The sequence below is a fragment of the Oncorhynchus clarkii genome, chromosome 8, assembly GCF_045791955.1.
Source record: "Oncorhynchus clarkii lewisi isolate Uvic-CL-2024 chromosome 8, UVic_Ocla_1.0, whole genome shotgun sequence".
Taxonomy (NCBI): Eukaryota; Metazoa; Chordata; class Actinopteri; order Salmoniformes; family Salmonidae; genus Oncorhynchus; species Oncorhynchus clarkii.
This window is the reverse complement of record NC_092154.1, coordinates 24384354-24394395: the sequence shown is the minus strand read 5'-3', so window position 1 is coordinate 24394395 and position 10042 is coordinate 24384354. Positions and strand designations below refer to the sequence as shown.

The 10042-nt window shown below is 41.7% G+C and overlaps 1 protein-coding gene across 2 annotated transcripts; it reads left to right on the top strand.

Annotated features, from left to right (window-relative positions):
• Positions 1 to 1167: 1167 nt before the first annotated feature.
• Positions 1168 to 7779, top strand: LOC139415153 (angel homolog 2 (Drosophila)). Of its 2 annotated transcripts, none has more exons than XM_071163021.1 (9): positions 1168 to 1389; positions 2210 to 2691; positions 2854 to 3083; positions 3339 to 3408; positions 3810 to 4231; positions 4559 to 4667; positions 4795 to 4864; positions 5425 to 5582; positions 6045 to 6427. In XM_071163021.1, exons 2-9 carry the CDS (start codon positions 2217 to 2219, stop codon positions 6191 to 6193), a joined length of 1683 nt encoding a protein of 560 aa, XP_071019122.1. In that variant the 5' UTR covers positions 1168 to 1389; positions 2210 to 2216; the 3' UTR covers positions 6194 to 6427. The 2 variants fall into 2 exon arrangements, with proteins under 2 accessions (XP_071019122.1, XP_071019121.1); XM_071163020.1 differs by lacking the exon at positions 1168 to 1389 and adding an exon at positions 1776 to 1955 and having other exon boundaries at positions 6045 to 7779.
• Positions 7780 to 10042: the final 2263 nt, after the last annotated feature.

Sequence of the window (10042 nt, the reverse complement as noted above, 5' to 3'; positions counted from 1 at the left end):
GTGAAAGTCACCCAGTAAAATACTACTTGAGTAAAAGTCTAAAAGCATTGGGTTTTAAATGTACGTAAGTATCAAAAGTAAATGCAATTGCTAAAATATGCTTAAGTATCCAAAGTAAAAGTAGAAATCATTGCACATTCCTTATATTAAGCAAACCAGATGGCACTGTTTAAAACATATATATATATATATATATATATATATATATATATATTTAAGGATAGCCATGGTCACACTCAACACTCAGACATAATTTACAAATGAAGCATTTGTGTTTAGTGAGTCCGTCAGATCAGAGGCAGTATGGATGTTCTCTTGACAATTTCCTGTCCTGCTAAGCATTCGAAATGTAACAAGTACGTTTGGGTGTCAGGGAAAATGTATGGAGTAAAAAGGACATGATTTTCTTTAGGAATGTAGTGAAGTAAAAGTAAAAGTTGTCCAAAATATAAATAGTAAAGTAAAGTACATATACCCCAAAAAACGACTTAAGTAGGACTTTAAGGTATTTTTACTTAAGTACTTTACACCACTACTCAGCAGGGCTGAAGTCATGTATTGTGGGCTAATATACTGTAGATGGAAATACAATGGAAACAATTTTTCATTGCTGTTGTCATTGAAACACATGTGGTCTGTCACTCACAACTATTTTTCTAACTGCTACTTCAAATGTAGAAATCCTGTCTTCGTAATGACATTTCAACGGTGATCTAATATGGGATGGTTTGCAGCTATGGTGGAATTTGTGACAGCAAATTTAATGCACATGTCAAATGACAATATTTTTATATCCTAATTTAGGATTTGTGAAAAACATTTAATGATTCCCATTTCTTTTTCATTGAAATGGAGATGATCTTTACACAAAATGTCTATGATCCTGAAAACACACAGACACACACAGAGAGACTGTAATAGCCAGTGCTGCGATGTCAAACCTGGAAATAAAAGAAATGCAGAACATTTGTTATTATTTTTGTGTTCGTCAGTGATACATGTAAACTATGTAAGAATATTGATAACATTTTATAATGATGAAGGTGGAATGGCCCCTTACCTGATGAATTACAGTTTCAGTATAATTAGTATAAATGTTCTTCAATTATTCAACTATATAAATATTGTATGATGCTACTGTTTCCAGCACAGCACTGGCAGCTCGGTCGGCATTACCAGCATCTTCCAGTGCGGTGCAGCGACACATCAGCCCAGTGAGGAATTGACCACAATGTACCACATATCAATGGATTTACAAAGACAGACGAACGTCAAGAGGTGTTGACCACAACACGGCTTAAAGGGAAGGATTTGAGAATAAATAGCCTAATAACCACTCACTCAAAGGAAATGCCTGGCTAACTTCTATGGGTAAACGATCATTCGCAGGTATGTTATGTCACGCTATCAGATATACCGGCCGGTGTAATGTTAGCAATAGCTATCTAGTGCCCTTGTTATTTGGGTAAGACATTTTCTAAATAAACTAGTCTTTGTCGAGCATATTTTGCTAATCAATTACGATTAGTTGCTCTGAAATCTGTCCAATAATATAATTGTATAGTCGACTGAATTCTTTACAATTTGAAAGTGACATTTGTTGAGTTTTCGATGTCCTCCGTTATGACATTTTTGTCTGCATCGTATTGGAACATAATGGTAGATGTAGTTTTTTCCGGAACATTTTATTATGTTGGATTGGAGATTCATAATGAAAAACACTACATATCCCATGACAATGAACGGAGCGCTTTATTATTGCGTCATGTTTACATACGTCATAATTTGAGGACTCGAAGATGGCCTACTGAAATTCGCTGAAGCACTAGATTCAGATTTGTTTTGGGCAGAAACACTTGTTCGCTGTGTTGTAGAATACACTGTGATGTTTGCAGATAATATTCCATGTCTCGACATCAAAACCTAAACCATGTCTATCCAAACGCCCAACAAAAGTAAGTTGTAACGCTCATTTCAGACAACTAAAGAGCTATCTGTTGTGATTATGCTAACTATCTTGCTAGTTACCTAGCTTAGCCAGCTAGTATGGTTGGTGGTCATAATCACTAACACAGGTAGTTCGTTAGCCTATGCAAATCCTTGCTATTGAATGACAGGATGCTATTGAATGACAGGATATGCTTTTGTAAAGAAAACGCTATGCGTTGCTGCTTGCTTGATCTGAGTGCATATAATTTCTCTCCCGCAGTCAACCCATGTTTTCTCGACACCTGACCGCGTTTGGCTCTCACTGGTTGCCCCCAACTCAGGCCCCATTGGGCGGCTGGAGGAACGTACATTTCCCCAGTTATCCATGTCGGCCGGGTGTGCCCCCTCCACCTCAACTCTCCCATCCCACCAGGCACCTCTCAGGGGCCTTCCAACCTCAAGATACCCATAACACCAACTGGGCAAGACTACAGTCCAAACAACACCTCCCACCAGGGTTCCCTTTTCACAGTTTTCCTCATCGACACTTCCAACTTGGACTGATGGAGTGCTCAGACAAGGAGCCTCCATACAAGCGGAGGAGGAGTTCAGATGAGAGGGCTCCAGGGGATAGATCCAAGGGCTCCCCCAAACGAGAGTACGCACCAAGACAGGCTCGCAGTGCCACAACCAGCCCCAACTGCTGGTTCAAAGACGGGAAACCACCGCCTCCTGGGACAAGTCCACCAAGACAGGCATTGGGTAATACTTCAGTTTCAGAAACTGCCGCTTTTCTTGAGAACACCGTTATTCTTTGATCTGGAATGAACCTGAGGTGGATTAGATTTAGTCCAATATGGGCCCTGTCAAGCAGTGTCATTAACTTTCTAACCATATTGTTTTGTGCTGTTTGTGCTTTTGCAGTGCTGAAGAGACAATGGGAGGACTTTTCACACTGCTATAAGTCCAGACCCCAGTCTGGTGGTGGGAGGCGAGAACCACCCTTTGAGTTTTCTGTGATGTCGTATAACATCCTCTCCCAGGACCTACTACATGACAATAACTACCTGTACAAACACTGTAGCTCCTCCATCCTCAACTGGAATCACAGGCTCTCCAACATCCTGAAAGAGCTCAAAGAGCACAACGCAGATGTAAGTGAATGGTTTATGAATCATTACTGATGGTACCAGAAAGTATCTCCCACCATTTACATGATCTATTGGCTTGTGATCGATTCAGATTTACCAACATTGATTATCATCACAAGGAACAGAAAACACAACATAGTGGCCCTGTTTTGACTAGTTTAAGTCTGTTTCCCTTAGAGCAAGTCAAAGTAGTGATGACACCGATTGTTTTAATGTTAGATGTGTACTGTGAAATGAAGTCAAACTTTGTCTCTATAGATAATGTGTCTGCAGGAGGTTCAAGAGGACCACTATGAAAAACAGATCAAACCCTCTCTAGAAGCATTAGGTAATTCACCCTGTTGGTCCCTTACTGTTTTGTATTCGGTGGTGCCCATATTGTTTTGTTTACTAAGCCTATTCTTAGTAAACAGAGCTGTAGCTCTGCCTATTGAAATTTGAAAGCCTGTCAAATAATACAACAACAATACTGCAAGTGATATTGCCTTTTGGAGGTTACATATGATATGACCACTAGAGGGAGCCACGGGCATAGATAATTAATATTTTCTCAAACCACTTAGTTTTCCTGAAGAAAATTAAGTAGCACCAGCGCTTCAGGTATTCCAAAACATATTTCCTCTTTCAATAATTAAAAAACATAAAAAATCTACATTTTTTTCATCACAGTTTGAGAAATGTGTCCTATTTTCTTTGATGTGGTGATTAATTTCACATTTCTTTCCCCAGGTTACCAGTGTGAGTACAAGAGGAGGACAGGCAGGAAGCCTGACGGCTGTGCCGTGGTCTATAAGAAGGACCGCTTCTCCCTGCTGTCCAGTCACCCAGTGGAGTACTTCCGCCGGGGCATCCCCCTGCTAGACCGGGATAACGTGGGCTTGGTGCTGTTACTGCGCCCCACAGGATCCTCCAGGCCGGAGGACTGCGTTTGTGTGGCCAATACACACCTCCTGTACAACCCCCGGCGCGGGGACATTAAGCTGGCCCAGTTGGCCATGCTGCTGGCAGAGATCAGTACAGTGTCCCGCCTCCCTGACGGCAGCTCCTGTCCCATCATCCTCTGTGGGGACTTTAACTCTGTGCCCTGGTCTCCCCTGTACAGCTTTGTTAGGGAGAGCAGGCTGGAGTACGACGGTATTCCCATAGGCAAGGTGAGGGCCATCATCTACAAACCCAGCCTCTTTCTGTCACTTTCTGCAGTGAGATAAGAAGCTCAGTGGCTGAACCTGATTACTGCAGAGGGAACATAATGTTCAGAGAGAGCTGCTATAAAATGTGAGCTGCTATGAAATGTTCCTTGCGCTCTTCTCTGTCAGACATGCTCTAGTATTTCTCATTCATTTTCAACCCGGTTTGAATGCCCGTTCAGTATGATTTTTATGCTTACCACCAAATAACCACATTAGTGTACAGCAAGTTGATTTACTGCGCTAGACAAAACGGTGTGAACCTATTTTAAAGCAACCGTGTGTGTGCAGGTGTCAGGGCAGGAGGAGAATCCCAGAGGCCAGCGGATCCTGACCGTGCCCATTTGGCCCCTTAGCCTGGGCGTCACCCAGCAGTGCCAGTATGCGACTGCCCCTACAGGTGACCTATCACAGTCCATCCACCACACTGGCTCAGTGAAGGGCCTCTGGCTGTTACCAACACTGAGGAAATGCACCTTTCTTTCTTCTGATCTGCATATGACGTTAATACTCTTCTTTCCTCCCAGATGTTGACAGGGGAATCACCAACCTGTCTGTGCAGGACTTTGCAGCACCACCTATGGCAGCTATGAACAGGTCCGTTATCTCCGGTTGGATTTCTGGGTTAAATAATCATTTAGTTGAGACAGTTTGATTTCTCCAGTCTCTGCTGTTTTACAGTCAGTTAGTTCTTAATTCTGTCACGTAACTGTAAGAGATCTGATCCTGTCAGAGGTGCTACATCAGGAGTTCCTCTGACTAACAGCCTTCAATATTAATGCTTTTCAAACAGTTGAGTCTCTGCCGTTCAACAGCACTGTAATCTGTTTTGACTGGCGTCTGCACATCTGACAGCTGAGGCTGATTTTATTTCCACCTCTGTCTCCCCGTCTCTCACCTTCTTCTCTCCCCCCCCCTTCTCTCGCTCTCTCGTTTGCATGCCTTGGAGAATGGAGGAGACAGCAGTTAGCTACATCATTCCCCTACAATGTTAATTTGAAGCAAGTGGAACTGCTCATAGGGAGAAGTGACAAGTCTATGTCTGGATGATTTGTTGTTTGTCCAGTGTAGTCCGAACTACAAGCAGCAACTGTCTGTCTTAATTAGCGGTTGAAGTGACGCCAGTGCCTTGTGTGACTGTCTCTCCCCATGTCCAGACCCAGTATAGAGCACAGTCTGAGGCTGACGTCAGCTTACTCCCACTACCTGACAGAGGACAGCAGGCCTGAGATCACCACCTGTCACTCCAGGACAGCCATCACTGTGGACTACATCTTTTACTCTGCAGGAACTGGGGACATTTCCACTCAGCCAGGTACACACAGTATACCACATAACATCACACACACTATATACATCACATATGATTTGTTGATTGATTGTTACACGGATCTTGGAGCAGGGTGGCATCTGATAATCAATGTTTATAATAAGATCGATCCTGCAATGTGACTTCTGTAGATGCTGCAGTGCAGTGTGCTGTGAAGTGAGACTTCCAGGCTGCATAATGGAACTATGACTACATTTTCCCTGATCAAGATCGCATCTGGAAAAACTCAGGGAATTAAAGGATACTTGGGGATTTTAGCAAAGAGACCCTTTATCTACTTCCCCATAGTCAGATGAACTAGTGGATACCATTTTTATGTCTCCAGTATAAAGGAAGTTAGTTAGCATTAGCTTACAAAACTAACTAGTGTTAGCGCGATGACTGGAAGTCTATGGGTATCTGCTATCATGCTAAGTATCCCTTTAGCCATGTCTGTTTTCCTCCCAGAGGGTCCATTGCCAAGACACGGGTTGCAGCTGCTGGCCAGACTGGCCCTGGTGGGACAGACAGACCTGGAGGCCGTCAACGGGCTGCCCAATGAGCACAACTCCTCCGACCACCTGCCCATATTGGCCTGCTTCCGCCTCTGCCCCTGAGGCTGGATGTTAAGGTTCAGGGGTTAGCGCCTTGGACAGAACTGGGGGTCAAAGACCTGGGGAGACCCATAAATCCATCCATACCGCTCACCAGCAGCCAAACACCAATTGTACACAAGCTCACCATGGCTTTTGTTTCTCATCTCTCAAGATCTCATATCCCCAGGAAATGTTGGAAAGGTACAAACACTGACACTGGTAGATGTTGAACTTTAATTTCAAAGACATTATTGATGAATTTGGAGCTTTGCAGTGGCCTGACTCTAGTGTGTAGATCTAGGCTACTGCATCAAGATGTTTACACATTTTAACTTTTTCGTGTTATTTTTACATTGGTTGAAGATATGAAAATAGACATTTTTAGATTTGAATGATTTTATAAATGTTGATAAATTCATTTAAAAAAAATATATATATATCTTAATTATGTCATGCATACAGTACTATTGGGTTTGATAATTAGCAAAAATGAATGCAAAGTACTTACCAAGGAAGTATTTATATATATATATATATATATATATATATATATATATATATATATATATATATATATATATACGAAGAGAAGGAAGAAACTACCTTGCAGCTGGCGGGACACCATAGAAGAGGTTTTATAGACTAGGCTGTTAAGTGTACTGTTAGACAACAGTCTCTTTGTCATCATACATTTCACAGCTCTGCAACAAAATCATCGGCACCTCCTGTAATCTCAGAAGGATTGCAAAATATATGCCAGCGCAAATTCTCAGATAAATCTCACAAGCTATCATCGGGCTCCCGAGTGGAGCAGCGGTCTAAGGCACTGCATCTCGGTGCTTGAGGCGTCACTACAGACCCTGGTTCGATTCCTGTATCACAACCGGTGATTGTGAGTACCATAGGGCGGTGCACAAATGGCCCACGTTGTTAGGGTTTGGCCCGGGGTAGGCCGTCATTGTAAATAAGAATTTGTTCTTAACTGACTTGCCTGGTTAAATAAAGAAAATCATCCATTGTCAAATGAACTACTGCTCTGTCGTCTGGAGTAATGTAAGAGCCTTTTTTAAGAAATTCACCACTCTGGTAGACCAACCACTATATAAATGGATATGGTCAAAGACGTAAACACATGAAGCAGAACCAAGACCACCAAAACCCAAATTAGAGCAGGGCAAAATAGCTTTTAGTTTCAGAGCAGTGAAGTCCGGAACTCCTTGGCAGAAAGTTTTAAAAAACTTGCCAAATAGTTGTTTTACGAGATTTACGAGAATTCATAAAAAATCTTGAACAACTAGAGTCGGTCTAAGGTTATTGTAACACTGTATGCTATGTTGTATTTCAATTCATATATGCACACGGGCTGGGGGGTGTAACTCGTAATAGGAATGTGGATCTTTGTGCTTTTACTTAGCTTTTTTTTTTTCTAATTTCTGGACGTTTTTTTTTACATTTCTTAAGGACTCTTGGAAGACTAGCCTTTGAGCTAAAGGAGATTCAAATCAAATAATGTTAGTATTGAAAATGAGGGCTATGTCCGTCACAGCTATTGTACTGCATGTAACACAATAATAGACCTGCAATTAAAGACACACTGTACCTGTTCAGCTCTCTGTAATAATGTCACATTACATTGAATGAGTTCCAGGGATTGTATGAACAGTACCTCTCAGAGATTAAGGCACACTGGTGGACAGAGAATCAATCAGTCAAATGTATTTATGAAGCCCTTTTTACATCACCCGATGTCACAAAGTGCTGTACAGAAACCCAGCCTAAAATCCCAAACGGCAAGCGACGCAGATGTAGAAGCATGGAGAGATGATCAGAGAAAATGTATCTTTCTCACTTGGGGCCTCATTTATCAACTGTGTGTCAATTTCATACTCAATTCTGGGGTACATGGAGATTCTGGGATTTGCAACATTGATGTCTTCATTGATAAATCACAGCCATATTCTATTTGTGCAGTCGTGAACGATACAACCCCGCCCGGACAACGCACACCATTCATCTTTTATGCTAAGAAAAGTGCCCTAATTTGCTGTATGATTTGGAGATGTAATTGGGCCTTAATAGTTCCAAAAAGAAAGCGCAATGGCAAATTTAATCACATTTCTATAGATGTGTGGCTCAAACACCTCCCATTTCCCTCAAATGAACAATACGCCTATTTGCTTGCAACACAGTTGATCAAGCTTCCAGAAGTTGTGTGCACACATGGTTTGAGATAGGCTTAGAGATAGGCACACCTTTTTGCGTGCACGCACCTTTGATAAACGAGGCCCCTGAAGAGGAATGAAGGTGAAACCAGGGTGCAGAACCTTGGGAGTATGAACAGCTCATTGATAAGAACAGCCATCTCTGCCTTTAGATGAGGAACCATTGGAGTCAGTCCCTGACAAGACAACTTCTCTCAACATGTAGTCGTGTTTTTAATATTTTACACACTTCTCTAAGACCACACTGCAGATTCCTCAAGCCTCTTCCCAATATTGCACATCAATCTTTTTCTTTAGACCGAAACTAAGTCAGAGTTTAAGGACATTGAATTTGGATTTCCTTAGGCATAGAATCAGCTCTCTAATGTGTATTATTTTGGTTGCCTTATATAATGGCAACATTAGTGCTATAAACTGCCATTCTCAAGCACACAAACCGCTGCTGTGAAGACCATTGAATTAGATGTAGTGAATATCAAGTGGTTAGTCTTGTTTCACTAATTGGCCCTGCTTCTGTTTTGACATTGCTCACATTCTCGATAAAATATGATAAAGTCTGAAGCCAAATTGAATTAGCCTATGATGCCTTGCCAGTGACATGCCAACGGTTGTAAATAAAAAGATGAGCCCTTTCATACACACGTCCCATTCAAATATGTTCTCTGGACTTGATTTATTGCATCTCCTTTGACTCATTTTAAATTTGAATCTCTAAGATGATGCTGTTCTTGACTTTTGTCTTTTTTGTGTGCCAAAAGTATTCATTTCATTTGGTTCCTCACCACCTACTCCTGGCTGACATGTCTGGCTGATGGTGTGAATGAAAGCCATTAGGACTCAAGTCTCTGGTCTTAGAGTTAAGTGATGTTCTGCTGACATCTGCAAAGTCTCTGCTGCTACTGCTGCTTTGTGGGATTTCTGGGATGAGAGCGTTTACAGGCTTATCATTTGATGGTTGGTGAGATCCAGCCTCATTGGGGATCTTGCTTAGATATTGGATGAATCCCAATACTTTGAAGATGCTTCCTTTCCTTAGCTCTTGTCCTTTACCCTAATTTCCTGTTAGTTATTGCCTATTGTGTAATTTAGATCAGTTGGAATGAGGGATAGTAAACAAGGTGAGAATGTTTTGAAATCTACTACAGTTTAATTTCTGAGTTGAGAGAGGGAGGCATTCCCTGAGCTGCTTGAGAGATGAGAAATGAGGGATTAATTTTATACACTGAACAAAAACATAAACGCAACATGTAAAGTGTTGCTCCCATGTTTCATGAGCTGAATAAAAGATCCCAGAAATTTTCCATACGCACAAAAAGCTTACTTTGTGCACAAATTTGTTTACTTCCCTGTTAGTGAGCATTTCTCCTTTGCCAAGATAATCCATCCACCTGACAGATGTGCCATATCAAGAAGCTTTAATTTCTCTACCATAAACCGCCTCCAATGTCATTTTAGAGAATTTGGCAGTACGTCCAACCGTCCTCACAACCGCAGACCACATGTATGGCATCATGTGAACAGTGACCCATGGTGGCGGTGGGGTTATTTTATGGGCAGGAATACGCTACAGACAACAAACACAATTGCATTTTATTGATGGCAATTTGAATGCATGGACATACCGTGAAGAGATCCAGAGGCCCATTTT